Source organism: Heloderma suspectum, chromosome 5 (genome assembly GCF_057233095.1).
Source record: "Heloderma suspectum isolate Gila_16-S chromosome 5, 16-S_ref, whole genome shotgun sequence".
Lineage (NCBI taxonomy): Eukaryota > Metazoa > Chordata > Lepidosauria > Squamata > Helodermatidae > Heloderma > Heloderma suspectum.
The window spans coordinates 137,723,359-137,741,901 of NC_139462.1; the positions used below are offsets into that span (position 1 = coordinate 137,723,359).

General features: G+C 40.8%; 1 protein-coding gene across 6 annotated transcripts in view; it reads right to left on the bottom strand.

Annotated features, from left to right (window-relative positions):
• PTPN3 (protein tyrosine phosphatase non-receptor type 3) overlaps positions 1 to 18,543 on the bottom strand; it is a 119,165-nt gene that overhangs the window by 76,533 nt on the left and 24,089 nt on the right. For 5 of the 6 annotated variants that reach the window (XM_084857556.1, XM_084857558.1, XM_084857554.1 and 2 more), the window contains exons 3-12: positions 18,355 to 18,462; positions 18,222 to 18,264; positions 17,002 to 17,080; positions 15,914 to 15,958; positions 13,013 to 13,065; positions 11,328 to 11,448; positions 5,541 to 5,628; positions 2,948 to 3,036; positions 1,996 to 2,059; positions 1,246 to 1,418 (exon numbers count right to left, since the gene is read on the bottom strand). In XM_084857556.1, coding sequence (XP_084713682.1) covers positions 1,246 to 1,418; positions 1,996 to 2,059; positions 2,948 to 3,036; positions 5,541 to 5,628; positions 11,328 to 11,448; positions 13,013 to 13,065; positions 15,914 to 15,958; positions 17,002 to 17,080; positions 18,222 to 18,264; positions 18,355 to 18,462 — 863 coding nt within the window. Of the gene's footprint in view, positions 1 to 1,245; positions 1,419 to 1,995; positions 2,060 to 2,947; positions 3,037 to 4,792; positions 4,866 to 5,529; positions 5,629 to 11,327; positions 11,449 to 13,012; positions 13,066 to 15,913; positions 15,959 to 17,001; positions 17,081 to 18,221; positions 18,265 to 18,354; positions 18,463 to 18,543 lie in introns of all 6 variants that reach the window. The other variant, XM_084857560.1, reaches the window with a different exon arrangement.

Consider the following 18,543-nt stretch of genomic DNA (forward strand, 5'->3'; position numbering starts at 1 on the left):
TAGCCTATGAAGATCTTTTCCCAAGTTTTTCGAAGACATTTGCTCAGTTTTAGGACAGAACCTTTTGATACTTGCTGGCCAGTCAGTTTACTGCATTTTAAAACATGCTGTTAAGCCAGTGTTGGACTGATGTAGCTAAGCACAGTTAATTTCAGATTTGTTTTTTCTTGTGCAGCTACACCCCCACTGAAATTCTTTACGTGCGCAGCTTCAGGCAAGTTAATTACATACAGAATTAAATGCTTAGCAATGCATCATGATCTGCATTTGAGAAGAGAGACCCTGAACAATCTACTACACATCTTATTTAAAAAGTAAGGAGACTGTACCCAACAAGAAATATAGATTAATACTTAAGAACAAAGAAACATTTTGCCCTTTAAAAGTTTGTCACTAACCAATTTTTAAAGAGGGATCATCTCACCTTATCACTGAAACTGATGCCAAATATACAGCAATTGTTCTCATTATTCTGGGATTCAGGCCAGAACTATAGTAGTGAATTATGTATTACCTTGAATAAAGGGCACAAGTTTGGGAAAAGCCCCCTTCTCACATTTAACTAGCATAAATCAATAGGCTCACCAACTGCAAAAGACAGAAAAATCTACCACTGTTGTCTCTTTCTGCCCAGACTGATTTACTGATGGAAGTTAGAGGACCATAGCAACATATAAACTATTGATAGACCGAAACACTTCATCTTTTCAGAATAAATGCTTTTGTCATCATAACTTTGCATTTCTGTCCCATTTTCAAACTGACATCCCCAGGTGTACAATAGCTACATACCGGTCAGCCAGGCAGCCTGTAAAGAAATACTAATGCGGAAAAACACCAACTTTCATTAAACTGCTTGTCTTAAACATTACATGCCAAAGACTGAGCTGATAGAACTAATAACCAAATCTGAAGGGGGTTTCAGTCACTGCTACCTATCTCTTGCCATGTTCCACAGCTGATGAAGATCTTAAAGCTGATTTATTTTTGTACCCCTAAGACTTGTGCCCTCCCCAGTAAAAAACATACCTGCCTTTCCTGTGGGGCAATTTCCAGGCTTCTGGTTACATCCTGAGTTCAACCAGAAATTTGCAAAGCAAGAAAAGTGTATGACAGAGGCAAAACTCCCTAATTCTGCATCATACAGTTTCTCTTAACTTTTTTACAAACTTGGTTATATATTAGATATGCAATATGTTTTTCACATTACATTCAGAAGTATTCTGTTTAGGAACACATACTCACTTGGTCGGGGTCCTAGAACCCATGGTCAAGTAATGGGAGAGTAATTTCTTTTCATGAGGTAGCATCTTCTTTGCCTGGAAAAATGTGTGAAGCTCTACACAAGATTTCCACAGGTTTTTGCATGCTCGATAGTTTAACATATTGAAGGCAACTATGTGTTCTCTGGATTCATTCTGTAACAATAAAAATATGCTGCAATTTTTAAAAAATAAATCAATCTCTCTCTTCCCATTACAATGGGGGTGTGCAACTTGCACCCCACCACCCAAGAGCACCCTGACCCTTCCCCCATTGCTGCCAAACTCACTGCCATTATCTACAGTCCACACTTCCCCTGAGATCCTCATAAAGATCACTCTTTTCCTAATGCAATAGAATCAAGGAAAGAGTTATCTGTATAAGATTCCCTGGGGAGGGGTTCTCCACTCACTGCCCCAGAGATCCTCACACAAATCTTGTGTGTGCGGGCGCGCGCACATGCGTACATGTTTCTGCATGCCCATTCAGTTGTGTGCCCCTGCTTTAGGGCTAAGGCAGCATTAAGGTGCACTACTTTTATCTTCTAGAGCGGCATGTAAAATGCCAATTCTACTACTATGCTCTTTGGATACCTTTATTAGGAGAATATAGAAATAGTTAATGTGGATAGCTATAAATATCTGTAAAATGACTATTTTAGAACCAGGTAAAAAGTTTCCTCACAGTAAGCCTTAAACGGGGGTGGGGGGGACCCTTCACAAGTCTACTCACATGTTTTTGCTGCTGCTGGATAAAGAATTTCTTTCGCTTAAAAGAAATTTTTATTATGTTCACCCTGAAAAGAAAGAAGCTATACTAAGTAGTGCTTTAAAAACACAGCACAATTGAAATAAGCATTGATAGACAATCTGGAAACAGAATGCACAATAGTTTCAATTGCTTAGGCCCTAAGGTAACTTATGTTCATGGAAGGAAAATTCCCAGTTTCCTCTCTACTGTCTTGCAAATTTCTCTCTGGAGGTTCAAGGGGCTCTCCTGAACAATGTGGGATGCAGCATGGGAGGGCCTGCTGGGGGAGGACAGAATCCCACTGGGCTGACAGGAAGGCTCATACCACTGCTCTAAGTTTCCAGAGATGCAGTTGGCAATGGGATGCTTTCCTGCTGCATAGGCTGTGTGTGGGAAGTTCCATGGAATGGTTCTAGCCCTCCACCCCTCCTGTATCAGAGGGAAGGCAGTTGGGGCCAGTCACAATGATTCCCATTGGCTGAGGAGAGGCCAAAGGGACCTCCATGTTGTTGCCAAGCATTTCTGTCCAAACCAACAACTGAGAGAGGGAGAGGTCACAGCACAGAAGGCTCTTTTCTGGCTGCTCTAGTGATTTCCCCATGCCTTCTGAGTTTAGGAAAAGATGAGGGAAAAGCAGAGAAGCACTAAATGATTTTTTAAAATGAAGAAATGGCTGGGCTCTTAGGAGCACCATAAGAATGAAATGATCCGTTTAGTAGGCAGGTCTGGTCTGTAGGGGGGCAGAGAGGGAGCAGGGCCCTTCCCTTCCTATAGACAAACAATGAAGATTGACCCTGCTTATCTGCTCCAGGGTGAGATGCCATCCCGAATATGAGGAAAGCCCTTTGGGAGCCTCAGAAGAATGAGAGATTTATTATTTTGAACTTCAGTTTTAAAACTTTATTCACACATAAAGTAGAAAACCTTTTTTTACCATGGGTAGAAGCTTGTGCAAATGAGTTTTCTATATACTGCAATTCCTCCTGAAGCGATTCCAATCATAAGGTCAAGATTATGCAAATCCTAAAAATAAGCACACACCACAGGAAAAGCTAGTAAACTGAAGACAGGGACTTGAAAAACTAGGAACCCTAATCAACTAATGGGTAAAAGAAAGTGTAATTTTCCATTTCTATGTGTGTGGAGATGACGAACTATATGACTCCAGATAGGAAGGAATTGACTAATTTCTAAACTTTGGCGAACTCAGCCCCAAAATGTATATACTGAGATATTAGGTAGTCCACAGAGTTCTTGCATGCCAAACAACTGTCAGCATGTACTGCAGTTTAGTAGACAACACTATGAGCATATGTGATGTTGTTAATGACAAGGAAAATCCACTTAAACAGTGGTGGCCACAACAAAATGTTGCAAGGAATCCCCAGTCCCTGACAGGAGTGCTCCCACCCCGGGCTCCAGTAAACCTGGAACAGGAGCCTTGTATCGCTGTTCAGGGAATGGAGTGGGGTGATGCAGAGAGGTTTCTCCTTTTCCTCCTCCTGAAATTTCCCCATATAGTGCAGGGAGGGAAATGTTTTGATTTCATTGCATGCAACCCGCTAACCCTTATCCCCAGCTTTAGGATTCTATAAGCTGTTAGGGGTTCAAGCAGGCCAATTCCCTCCTTTCATTTCCATTTCCCCCTAGCTGACACCCACATCATTCTATGTCTCCTGGAGGCCACTGTACATGCTCATCAGGCTGTTTTTTGTTTTTCTTTTTCCTCCCTTCTAATTTACAAATATTTTTCTGCATATCTGGGAACTGCCTTGTTTACTGCCAAACTAACTGCGTTAGAGACATAGGATTAGTAAGTCTGGTATTAGAAGGAATTATGTGAGCATGCTGGGATATAATCAAAGAATTTTGGCAAACTACTGATCCCCCCCATCTTGCTTTGTTATAAGCACTGACGTGGTTCACACATCATGGTAGCAAACTGTGGGTTATTTAACCCACAATTTAACCCACATTATTTAACCCACAATTCATGGCAATATATGTTGCCTGACAGCTGCTTTTGGTTTTTGTAAACAACTGCTGATCAGCCTAATCAAAGGTTGTGAGCATGATGTGCAAACTTCGACCATGAGTCCGGGTTTGCACATTGGGCCAATCAAAGGTTGTTTACACAAAATGGAAGCAGCGTGTAACCTGGCAAATTGTGGGATTATTACATTTATATCCCACCTTTTTTTCCTCTTGCAAGGAATTCAAGGCAGCTTACACAGTCTTCCTCCTCTCCAATTTACCCTCACAGTAGCCCTATGAGGTAGGTTAGGCTGAGAGTCGGTGACTGGCCCAAAGTCACCCAGTGAGCTCCATGGCTAAGTAGAGACTAGAACCTGGATCTCCAAGTCCCAGTTCAATACTCTAACCACTACACCACACCGACTCTCTAATTAACCCACAGTTTGCCACTATTATGTGCGAACTGGCCCAAGGAGTGGTGGCTCTTCTTTGTTGATCATGCTTTCTTTTTTATGCAATGCCCACTCCTGTTCTCTAGGTGGAGATTTAAAACATAAGGCCTGAAAGACCAAGATAAGGGCAGACAATGCTGTTTACTTGCACCCATTGATTTATATGGGGAAAAGAATAGTTAGGAAGACTGATGAAATGAGGACAAAACCTCCTCCCGTCTCTGTGGTTACCAGTATCTTTGGTTTTGCCTCTACCTAGTGAGAAAGGTGGATGCTTTTCTGAAACTCTGAGCTCACTGGTGAATATGGATTAACTAGTTTGCCAGTACTATGTACTTATAGTTCCTGCTTACTTTTGTCACTGCTGCACCTTCAACTGCATCCCAAACTTCAATCAGCTTAGTTTCATCCATACAAGTCAACTGACTTCTATGGGCAAAAATAAATATAGCCCGTTGTAACAATGGGAGCTATGATAGTTACAATAGTATTTACTAGGGCCAGAATCTAAAGAAATTCATAACTAGTTCTGCATTTCCAAGGAAAATTTGGGCTGGGGTTTCTCAGCAGCTGCATATCACATAGCAAATCTCATTTAAAACTGAAGGTGATATCAACAGTTGGTGATATGGGAAGGATGGGGAGGGGCTGTTTTCCCATAAAAGCAAACAAACATAAATACATAAAACCTTCTGTGCAGCATTCCCATGCCCCTGGACACACCTAAAGTAGCTCTTTGGATTGTCAGCCTTCTTTTGTCCAAATTGTAATTCTGGAATTCGGTGAATTCTAGGGCAACCAGTATTCTACAAGGCAATGTTTTAGTCTAAAATTATATACTAACACTACATTTCTATATTGAAGCAGCTAACTTTCACTGTTGATGAGAATACTTCTTGCTGTATCAACTATGTAAAAAATGCAAAGAAAAGAATATTTGAAAAACACAGTTGAGAGTTGACAGTATTGCAGCTTATTCTTGTTTGTCTCAAAAGTTGTAATTTTAAATGATTTGCAAGTAATGAACTTATAACACCCAACAACAGATCCAGTGTAAGCATACAAGTTGCTCTAAACATAGAAACAGGACTGTAAACATACTCTACCACTGTGTAATTCTACTCCGTAGAATTCAAGGGTTCTTGCTATATTAATGTAGCAGGACTCTGCTTCTGATTGTTTGAGGCCACTGGGTGGGGAGAAACAAAACATATTAAAGGCAATAAGTTATTATAGTAATTGAAAAGTCATTTGTCTATAGATGCCACTATCCAAATACATTCATCTTGTACATTTAAAGAAAAAATAAAAAAAATTCCACATTTCAGCACTGTGTGAATTTATGATGGATTTACCCACACTTCTGCCATCAAGGCTTCCCCACACATCCATTATGCCAGGATGGGATATTGTGTTACTGGTGCAAGTAACAATCCTGCTGCAGGTTAGTCCCTCAAGCTTTCTGGAACAACATTTAGCCACTAAGTATTTATTATACCCAGCTAACATGTTCACAAAACACTGAGAGCGGTTTCCAAACCCTTCAACAAGTTCTTAAGCTTTAGCACAGTTCTGAAACAAAAGGAGACTTGATAAATTACTGAGATAAAAACTATTCTTGTTTGCCTATATGCATGACCAACAGTATTCAATACTAAACAAATATGTTCTCAAAGAATACTTTTTCATAGATGTTTCACTGTAGAAAAAAAGCAAAATCAAGTATGCTAATGATTAGTGTAAGATCATATACAAAGCTGCCTTTTTTTCAAGTGTCCTACTTAATATCAAACAAGAATACAAGATCAGCAGGTTAAAATGAACCTGTAATAATTTTGACATCTCTCTATGATTACTGATGTAATATTTCAGGTGAAGTCTCTTATAAGTTTAAACATGATAAAAAAGGCTTAACTTAAATGTAGCATTACATCTAGACACTTTATTACTTGTATCAAAATCTGCTGGGTGGAAATGGAGACTGTTAAACTCTGCAACTCTGTTATAAAATATGGAGACTGTTAAACTCTACAACTCTGTTGTTTAGCAACTTGATTTGGGCTGGGTACAACTGGGAGCATCTGAAACCTCAGGTTTACTGACTGAGCTGGAATCCTTGGGGCAGGGGTGATCTCAACAACACCCTCTCATAACTGCGGATCTGAAAGAGGCCACCCTTCCAAATTTAGATATAACCAGATTCAAATGGAACGCAGAACTAAAAGTAACTATTACATTAGCTGAGAGGAACTCTGCATCAGGACTGGTTGGATTGTTTGTGTAAAGCAGCCTTCCACTACCTGGTGCCCTCCAGCTGTGCTGGCTGGGAATGATCGGAGTTGCAGTCCTAGTTTGGGAAGGGTACTCATGTAAAGGGTACTTCAATATTCTGCAATTGCTGCACTGATACTCTTTATACATAGGCAAGTTATAATGTGCCCATTGTAAAAATGAAATTTTGGGGCTTTTTGATGTAATTCTGTGTATTTATAATTCTAAAATTACCTTTAAGAAAGAAGAAAAGAAAAACCAGGAGTGCCTCTTGTTAAGGCAGATCTCATAGTGAACTACTTAAAATATGAAGATGAACAAGGGATCAGTAAAAGAAGACTGGCTGAACTGATTTAATTCAACCAAGGTAAAGGGAAGAACTCTCATCAATTCTGCTATGCTTAGAATTGGTTTCTTCCTGCATCCCCTTTTAGCAGCCATGGAGTGGCAGCTTGATTTAAGATGTCAGGCCAATCGGTTTTCTCTCCACAGCTTGTGCTATATGGTGTAGGGCTGCTGCCAAAAGCTCTTGATCAATGGAGAAAAGTGTTTCACCTCAGATAACAGAATTCTTCTAAGAGCAGCAACTGTGCTAAAAATGGAACTGGCAAAGACCAGAGCTCAGCAAACCCAAAAGAGTTCCCTAGTAACTCATACAAATTTCAAGAATGCCACAATTAAGGACTCCCACATGAATGGGAATAAGCCAAGGGGGAAAAGCTTGCTATTTTTAACAAGGGAGACATGCCTTCCCATTCACAGAGACAAGAGATACTGACCCCCATTAGCAAGTTCTTCTGCAATGTGCCATTGTGCCATTTTCCCATTTTATCCTCCCTCTTTCCCCCTCTCTAGACAATAAGGTGCTAGACAGCAGATTGGGCTACAGTGCAAGACAGACAGAGTTTCATGAGCCAGAATTGCATAACGCAATTTCAAAACAGTGACATGCATTTATACCATCTGTAGGGTCTGGCTTCAGTTCTTACCCCACATAAGCCATGGCTTTAGGTAGTTTATACTTAAAGCACTTGGCCAGATGGAACTATCTGAACTGATTCCTCACTTAATATATAGTTTGGTTTCTGCCTTGCCCTGATTTTATTTGTTGTACTTATTAATTTTATATGTGTTTATTACTTTTATTACTTTACTGATTATTCTGTACACCAAAGGTTTTCACTGAAGGAAATTGGTCCCCAACATAGCACCCACCGGCACCTGCAAATGGGTGTCCAACATGGTGCCTGCAGGCACCGCCAATGACGCCCACATCTGGCTGCCCAATATGGCGCCCGTGGGCATCTGCCAATGGGTTCACAACATGGCGCCCGTGGGTACCTGCAAATGGGTCTCCAACATGGCACCTGTGACCCCCTCGAGTTTACTAGTTACTAATACCCTGGTTTCTCTTCAGATCATATAAATATTTTGCCATGAAATTAGTACATGGCAAGCCATATTAACCAGGGATGGGCAACTTGTGGCCTTCCAGATGTTTTGACTCACAAGTCCCATCAGTCAGAGCCAACATCTGGAGAGCCACAACTTGCCCACCCCATCTTAGACTCGCCCCCTTCCCATCTGTAACCTAACTTGTAGTAATTACTGAGATAATGGCCCAGTTCATCTGATGCAGTTAATAATAAATCAGGCTATGCATGACGTTCATGCACCTCCATGCAGCCTGTTTGCTGCTACTTCACTCCTCCTTTCACGCAAGCAGCAAAATAACCCAGGAAGCCACAGTTAACCATAAGTTCCCATTATGTCCAAACTGTGAAGGTATGGTTAATAGCTTCCAAGCAAGGCAGGATATGAAGCCATGGTTTAAACTTGTCTTCCGAATCCTGGCTTCTTTGGAAGCCATTAACCATAGCTTCCCAGTTTGGATGTAACCAGGATCTATGGTTAACTCCATCATCTTGGCTTGTTCACTTTGCATAGGGTAGAGCAAAGGGGCTGCATGCTGGTGCACAAAGCTCATCCATAAGCCAGGATTTGATCATCTAAAGGCAGCCAATAATGTACATGAAATCCTTTGAGCACTAAAGGGGTGGTGGTAGTAATACAGATTGGCTTTGGATGTATTTCTAAGGTGGTCCTTGATTGTTTCCTGTCTGTCACCACTGAAAATTACTTTTTTAGCTAGATGTTATCCAAGCTGTTGTGATATTTACTATTTAAGCAGCAGGTATAGTTCAAGCTTCCTAAATCAACAACTAGCTCCTAGTGAAAACAGGCTTTGCACCAAGCTCCATAATCTCAGTGGCGTTCAATGCTCATTTGAAGAATTTATGCACATCCTGTGGCGGTGCTCCATTTATTGAACCAGGCATGCAATTAGTTCTAAATCTTTCTTTTTATAAATAACGCAGAAGCTGGTAGTTAAAAATTCAGAAGGAAATATTGTTCTCAAGAGCTGTGTGATTCTAATGCTAATTTGTTTTTCCAATGCAGGGGACTGGGAAGAGGTATTGTTCCCTTCCTGCAGCCTCCTGAGCATGGGATTAAAAACCACAGGAGAGGGGTGATTGGGAAAGTACTTTTAAAAATACATGATTGTTATGGCACAGTGTTGCATATGCCATTTCAAAAATGTTTAAAGTTTGGTTGTTAACATGTAATGCCCTAAACACCTTGGGAACCAGGTAACCATAAGGATCGCCTCATTGCCTATGTCCCTGTCCAGTCTTTGCGATCTTTGGAAGGAGCACTTCTGAGGGTGCCACATGGTCCTGAGGTTCACCTCAGGAGTACTTGTAGTAGAGCATTTAGTGTTGTAGCACCTGCCCTCCGGAATGCACTCCCCACTGACATTAGTCAGGCATCTACAGTTTTGATCTTTGGATGTCTGCTTAAAACCTACCTCTTCATGCAGGCTTTCCCTCAGGTAACTATACCCAGCCAGTATAGTTATAATTTTACTGTTAAGCACTAGGGATGTACGGATTTTGTTAAATCCGTTCCATCTGTATTTCACAGATGGAACGGGTGCCTTCTGTTCCATTATTTTTATTTATTTTATTACATTTCTATACTACCCAATAACAGAGCTCTCTGAGTAGTTCACAAAATTATCTGCTCAGTGACAGAATCATATATATATCACACGCACACACACACACACACACACACACACATATACGAGAATTTCGTTCCTGTGTGCAAATGTGCATTGGCACTAATGCACATTTGCACAAATTCCCCCTAAAGGTAAAAAATGGTCCACAACTCCATGCAACTGAGAAAAAACCAGTCCTATGCAGAAGCCACAGGTAGGATTCATAGAAAGCCAAACTCACTTGAATCGTTGCAGATTTCTCCAATATCTCTATTGAGCACTGATTATTATACTGCATTTTATTGTTATATTTTTGATGATGAAAAACACTTTAATAATTTTACTGGAAAATGGTATATAAATTTGTAATTAACACATTAGAGGTTGATCCACTATAAGAATCATGATGCCCAGAGACAGCTTCCTTCCTGATTGTGAAAGGAAATGTGATCAGGGGGCCATGCTAGAAATATGCATTTCTATGAATATTTCATTTCAGAGAATGGCCTGAAGGCTCATGATTCAGTTATTTTGCTAAAATAGGCCTGGCTCTGTAAGGTAGGGGGGCTACCTAAGGCTCAGCAGGAGGCTACCTGTGGGCCATATGTAAGCCACTCTGAGCTCCTCAAATGTTCCAGCACTGGTCTAGAATGATTTCAGAATGTTTTTAGAAGGGTACAAAACATCCTTCTATCTCTGCTCCATTTGCACTTGACCAAAACCAACAAGATTTAGGGGTGAAACAGGTAGTGACTGATCTCTGCATAGGTTTGCGTTCAAAACACCAGGTGTTGATCTGGATGCCATACATCGGGGTGGTCACAAACTAGATCTTGGGATATTTTGGACTTCAATTCCCAGCACTCCAGACCATTAGCCATGCTGGCAGAGGCTTCTGGAAGCTGAAGTCCAACACATCTGGAGTCCAACTTAAATGGAGTCCAAAGCTGAAGTCCAACACATCACACCTTCTGCCCACCCATCATACGTTACAGACAGCTGAGCTGGGTGAACGAGCCCTTCTTGAGACACAAAGCCTGCTGGTCACACCTTTCGTTTTGCTGAAGCCTAATGTCCCAGCTACATGTTCAGCAGCCTCAACAGCATATGCGTCAGGAGGACTGGATGGTAAAGGTGTCTGTGATTGAAATAAGGAGTCACTGCTTTGGAGTCGCATGTGCTAGCTGGGCTGAAGCGCTCACAAAGCTGTCTAATGCTCGTTAATGTTAAATTGTGTGTGCGTGTGTGTATGTGTGTATACATATATGAGACATTTCTTATGCTGCCCCTCAGTGAAAACCGTTGGCATACAGAAGAATCAATAAAATAATAAAATAAAATAAATGCAAAACATGAAACATTCCATGCCATCACCACCAGTTTGGCCAGTCAGGTTTAGGGGCTTCACCACCACACACTCGGTACGATAGACGATTCATTCCCTACTTAGATGTACGAATTGCAAGAGAAAAAGAAAAATGGAGGTTGTATTATAAAATCAATAAATCTTTCAATAAAATGTTAACAACCCCCCATCCCCCAATTGCAATTACCTGTGCTGTTCATGTAATGATTCTACTTTGGTTAGGAAATCTGTATTTTGCTCTGGTGTAAAGCGATAGTCTGAAAGATATCCTGGAAGATGGATGGAAGCATTGTAGTCTCCAAGCTGAGCTTTTTTTGCGGGGACGGGGGAGAACGCACACAAAAAATTATTTGCTTTAACATAAATACGAAGTGTTTAACAAAATCTTGTTCTACATTTGGCACAGTGAATAATGTTTGCATGTAACTTTTATGGAAGTTCCTAACAGTGCTCCACTTTCCTCCCTCTAGACTGGATGATGTGTGAGAAACCACAGCTAGCAATAACACAGTGAATCTCAATGGAACAACTACCTGGTCCAGGTTCCATAAGATTCAGACACAGGAAGGAGACATGCTGGCTAAACACTGTTTTGCCTGGTGTTGAAGTAATTGCTACCTTGCTCTTATGGTTTATTGGGGGTGATGTTATTGACAGTAGTGTCACAGACCAAGCTTGCTTCCCTGTCAAGAAAGGGCAGGAAATTAGGAAAGTTGTTCATTTAACATGCTTCCTAAATCCAAGAATCAGGGCCAGGGAACTGGTCCCCTGAGTGTAAAAAAAGAGCAGTGATATTCTGGGTAGGCAAGATACCATTTGTAGGCATTCAGCCATAAGCTCAAAAGCCTGGCTCCTTTGCGCTTTTCGTCAATTTAGTAAAATATAATTTGAACCCTTTCATAATATCTGCCATTTAAAACCAAACTCAAAAGAACCCTATCATCAAGAATTAAAAACTAAATCGTCTGCTGGTCCTAGATGTCAATAGGAAATTCAGTTGACTATCCTAAGTTTCTATATAGTGAGTGATGGATCTGTGAAGTTTCCATGCAACAATCACAGCAATGCAGCAAATGGTTGATGTCCCACTTGTATCTATGATTGTGGATTCCTCCTGGTTCCAAAATCAACTGAGTATTGCTCTGTCTTGATGTCAGATTTAGGAGGCATCAGTCTACAAGACAACCGGAACAGGCACGGAGAAGACTAGACTTGTGAAACAAAGACAGAGGTAAAGGCTCTCAATGGCTACTAGTCCTGATGGCTATGTGCTACCTCCAGTACCAGAGGCAGTGAGCCTATGTACACCAGTTGCTGGGGAACATGGGCAGGAGGATGCTGTTGCACTCATGTCCTACTTGTGGGTTCCTGGTCGACAGCAGGTTGGCCACTGTGTGAACAGAACGCCGGACTAGATGGACCCTTGGTCTGATCCAGCATGGCTCCTCTTATGTTCTTAGGTAATAGCCACTCCCCTTCCAAAATGGAGAGCATTTCAAATGAACATTATAATGTGCATTATATATTTATATTTTCTTGTGGGTATTGTTTTTTTAGGAAATGCCTAAAAAAATCTCCCCAAATACTAATGAAATCTAATGTGTGAGAATGCATTCCACAGGGATGCTTAATGTCATATCCATCGAACCAAATCTGTTCAGAGAACCCAATTCTCAGAATGGCTTCATAATTACTAAAGGGTTCCTCAGCTAAAACTCATAGAGCTGTGATGAGCCTGTTATAAGATCACACAATATGGAACTGGCTAAAAAACTGGCCAATGTGGCCCAAAAGGTATAATCTTTTACATGTTCACATTCCGGTGAAATAGTAGCAAATATTTCACTGACAATAATATACATCACTACTTACACTGAACTGCATATGATGCAAGTACCACTGCTGAATTAACAGGGCAAAACAACCTGAAAGAGAAAATTGAAAAGGTTGATAACCTTCTGTCTGAACTATCGGTATATGCCAAAATGCAGCACAAAGATTATGGGCTGATGTACTTAGAATGCATTTACACATCCTCCAAGCACCACAAAATGTCTATTGCAGTTATAATAAGGTCATCAGATCTATGCCTAAAGATAGTACTCATCTTTCAAATACAAAAGGAATTTTTTTCTTTGGTTTTTATCCCATATTTCAGGCCTACAGGACCCTTCAAGCAGTGTATAGTGAAAAGTCTGTGTGAATACATCCACAATCTTTACGGTATATGCACTTGGAACACCTGCACAAAGTTGCTACACATTTTACAGTGTAGATAATAAATAGATAATTAAATAGATAATTTTGTTTCACATTTGTTTTGGAAATCAAGAAAGCATTTTCACTTCTGAAAAATTGGAAAAAGCTATCCATCTACTGAAAATGAAAATAATTAACTGATAGATGTACCAATAAAACTGACCCAGAGTTGATTTACAGTTAACATACTAGAAATTTTGTAGAAAAGGAGTATTAAGATTTTGATGAGACTGAGCACTTTCATTTGTGATGATAAACAGGGAATAAGCATCTCCAAATATTGCGCCTGTCACACAAAGTTATGTATGTATGTATTTATTTATTAAATGTATTAATCGCCCGTCTGGCTGGTCACCACTTGTACAAAGTATATAATAAAACAGTTTAAAACAATAAAATTCTACAGTGAAAACATTTTCTAAAATACCCTAACCCATCCCAAATGCCTGCCTGAGCAACCACGTTTTTAATGCGCGGCGGAAGCTCATTAAAGAGGGGGCATGGCGGAGTTCCCTAGGGAGGGAGTTCCATAGAGTGGGGGCCACCACAGAAAAGGCCCTCTCCCTCGTCCCCACCAGTTTAGCTGTCCTGGCTGATGGGACAGAGAGAAGGCCATCCGAGGCTGATCTTGTTAAGCAGCCTGTTTGGTGTTGCTGGAAGCGCTCTTTAAGATAGGCTGGGCTGGAACCATATAGGGTTTTAAAGGTCAAAAACAACACCTTGAATTTGGCCCAGAAAACAACTGGTAACCAGTGCAACTCCTTCAACACTGGAGTGATGTGATCTTGCCAGCGGCTGCCTTTAATCAGGCGAGCCACCACGTTCTGTACCAGCTGCAGCTTCCGAACTGTCTTCAAGGGTAATCCCACATAGAGCGCATTACAGTAGTCTAAACAAGAGGAGACCAGGGCATGTACTACCGATGGGAGCAGATGGTCGGGAAGGAAGGGGCGCAGCCACCATATCAGATGGAGTTGATACAGCGCTGTCCGGCTCACAGCTGACACCTGAGCCTCCATGGACAGCTGGGAGTCCAAAATGACCCCCAGGCTGCGGACCTGGTCTTTCAAGGGTAGCCATACCTCATTCAACACCAGGTCAACATTCCCCAGCCTCCTCTTGTCTCCCACCAAAAGTACCTCGGTCTTGTCAAGGTTCAGCTTCAGCTTATTCCTCCCCATTCAGCCACTCACTGTCTCCAGACATTTGAACAGGGATTCTACAGCCAACCTTGGTGAAGATTTGAACGAGAGGTAGAGCTACGTGTCATCCGCGTATTGATGACACCGCATCCCAAACCTCCTGATGATAGCACCCAGCGGCTTCACATAGATGTTAAATAGCATCGGGGAGAGGATGGAACCCTGTGGCACCCCACAAGTGAGTGGCCACCAGTCCGAAACCTCCACTCCCAGTGCTACCCTCTGGTACCTGCCGGAGAGGAAGGACCGGAACCACCGCAATATGGTATCTCCAATGCCCAACCCCTCCAGGCGGTCCAGGAAGATACCGTGGTCAATGGTATCAAAAGCCGCTGAGAGGTCGAGGAGAACAAGGAAGGAGCACTCACCCCTATCCAGAGCCCTCCTCATATCATCCACCAAGGCGACCAAGGCCGTTTCTGTCCCATGCCCAGGCCTGAAGCCCAACTGAAATGGGTCTAGATAATCGGCTTCTTCCAAGTGTGCCTTCAACTGCATCGCCACCACCTGCTCAAGCACCTTGCCCCAAAATGGCAGATTCGAGACTGGGCAAAAGTTGTTCAGAACTTGGGGATCCAAGGAGGGCTTCTTTAAGAGTGGTCTTATCACTGCCTCCTTGAGGGCTGATGGCATCACTCCCTCCTCAAGGGAGGCGTTCACCACTGCCCTGATCCCCTCACCCAATCTCTCTCTGCAGCTCATAATGAGCCAAGATGGGCAAGGATCAAGTAAGCAGGTGGTTGGCCTTAGAGATGAAAGCACCTTGTCCACTTCATCAGAAGGAAGAAGCTGGAACTGATCCAACAAAACAGGTTTGCCACAGGCCGCCTCTTGCTCACTAACTGTATCTACAGCGCACAGAATAACACTCCTAATCCAATCAATTTTATCAGCAAAGTGCCTTGCCAAGGCCTCACAGGAGGCCTTAGAATGCTCCAGTGGTTCCAGAGCCACTGGACCGACCAGGCTCTGGACCACTTGGAACAGCCTCCTGGGACAGCACTCTGCAATACATCATAACCTGCATTGGGATTCCATTCTCATAGAATGCCTTCTGCTTACAAAGGAGAAGACTTGCAGTAGGTTGATGGACTCCATACAGTGCTCCCTTTAGCAACCCATACGCCCTGTATACCTTGTGAAACTCCATTCTTACAAGAGCTCAACCACGCCTGTTTGTTAGTACAACCACCAGTTTCTCGGAGGCTTTAAATTTTTACATGTTTTCTCCATAGCCGTATTGAAGCTGTATTTTTTCCCCTTGTCTGTTCAACAGTTAATCAATGAAATTGCTTTAGAAAGGATTTGTTACCTTCCTCCCAAAATGTCAGACTTCAATTGCAAGAAGAATAAATGTCTAAAAAACAGAATTCAGAAATAATTGCTACAATTAACCAACTATATTTTAAAAACTCTTTTGTGCTACTATTGCTGTATACTCTAAACATGTTTTCCCTAATTTACCTTACACACACATTTATATTTATTTACTGTACTTTTAAACTGCCCAATAACCAAAGTTCTCCGGGTGGTGTACAATACATTAAAAATGTAAAATACAAACATTAAAATGAAAAATTAAAACAGCACAGAATAAAACCAAGATAAAACCAGAAGCAAATAATAACACCATTCCAGCACATAAAACCAAATTAAAACCAGCAGAGAAAATATATTTAGAGAAAATTATGATGGATCCGTTAATCTAACACATAAGGATTAGAACGTCACCATCAGAAACACAGAAAATTAACAACGAAGCTTATACTTCACAAAGTCATAACTCTATATGGATCAATTTGACCTCAAACACATATTGTTAATGTTACTCTGGAGTACCTTCATACAATTAACATATCATGATAGAATTTGCATTCCTTATAAATATTATTTTCATACATTGTTTTGCAGCATTCTTTAAAGACTTATGGTGCCATTTCAGTTACACAGCTATTGTTATGGGGGTGCATTATTTCAACATCCTTAAACCCTTTAATCTTACTGTTTCAGCTAAAAACCACTTTGTGGTTGGGACAGAAGCATTTTTCTACCTTTGTCCCAGGGTTTAATTATTATCTAAATTGGAAGCCTCACCCCTGAAGCATGAATAGTAATGCAATTGAAGAATGGGCATGCTGAATAGCAGAAGGTCTTAACTAAATTGACACCTGATTACTAACCCAATACACAGCATTTTGCATCTGCTATTACAGTTTTTACCTATCTGTGTATACACTAGAGCACTTTAACGATCAACTTTAAAATGCAATTCTATCATACAAATGTATTTGTGCCAACTGCATGTAAAAGTCAGCAATCCTGGTATATTTCCTGCAAATACCAGGTTAAGAAGGCTGCTGGCTACACATGGTTAGGAATTTTGAAAATAAAAACAATTACCTGGTTTCTTCCTGCTGCAATGTGTTTGGATCAGGTATAAAAAACCTTACTCGGAAATGTAGGCTACAGGGGAAACCTCCTACAACAGTTTACAAAATTAGAATCAGTGTATCTATTTCCTCATTTTATACAGTATATACACATACACACACACACACATTTTAAAACCTTAGGAGAAAAATTATACCATATAAAATACCAGATGAGATTTGATCATAAAAGCAACAAAATCTAATGCGTTACCTTCTTAAAACACAAAATAAATAAACCTCCATTATTATAACCTCCATTCTCAAGAAGCCCTCAATAAGAATGTCAGTTAAAGACATTTCTTTAATAACTGTTCTTTAATCATCAAAATAGATTAAATAAATAAAAGTAATTTACAATTTTTAAAAACACAAATAATATTTTCAGTGGAATAGATTACTCTGTGTGCTTTCACATTTAATTCAGTTGGCTTAGAATCATCAAATACTGAGACCTCTCAAGGGGAGTAGGGTCTTTTGGTTGGGTTGTTGGTATTTTATTTTTAGGGAAGGGTGGGGAGTAGGTAAAAATAGACATAATGTAACAATTGTCAGATGCAGCTCCCAATACACAAAGGGAAGAACAGGGTTAGGCAAAGGCATAGAGGGAAAAAGGCAAAGGTGAAGACAGTAATAAAGCAAAGCCTCCTAGTTGTTGAGGCCAGCAAGAAGGCCTAATCTAGAAGTATTTATTGAGGACATGTAGAAGCACTCGATCTACTCTGTCCAATCAGTGTAAAGCTGCTTCCTTGCTGATGTTGCTTATTCCGTGCAGTTTGCTTCTTTGGCTATAGCAGGGTGATGGTGAATAAGGCAAACCCCCACCTAACTTCCCCGAGGTCATTAACTGATGATCCACTGCAGATCCAAATAATCCAAACTGGAGTGTATTGGATAATTGTTATATTATGTCTATCTGAAGAAAGAATCAAAACCCTTATCACCACATAAAATACTCTTTGCCATTGCTGCACCTGGATGCTGAAATTACCTCATGAAGTTGGATCGCAATCATCTACTCCACCAACTCCTTTATTGCTGTTCAGTGCTTTGAAATTGTTCACAGGATCCCGCTAAATATTATTAGTCCTTCATAACCGGCATTGGCCACAAACCATGGTAATCGTTTTTTGTGAGTCACTGCAGAAAGATTTTATGGCTAAAGAATGCAAGAAGATTTTAAAGCATTACCTTTTAGCTGTTTCCGAACTGGCTTGCCAGATTCAAGCCATCTCTGCAAAAGTAAAAAAAAGAAAGAAGTTAGATAGCTTGTTAATTGCAAATGTTTTAGATCTGCACTGTAAATATTAATACATTTCCTTACTGGTGAATCCGCTGACTCTTCACAGTGTTGTAAGCCAAAATATTCCTTCTCTGTCACATCCAAGTGATTATAAGCCAAATCCAACAACACCTGACCAGTATCTTGTTTCTGAAAAACAAAAAGGAAATGTGTTTAGTAAAATAGTTTAATACCTTTGCCTGATAATAAAACTACATCTTTTGAAACATT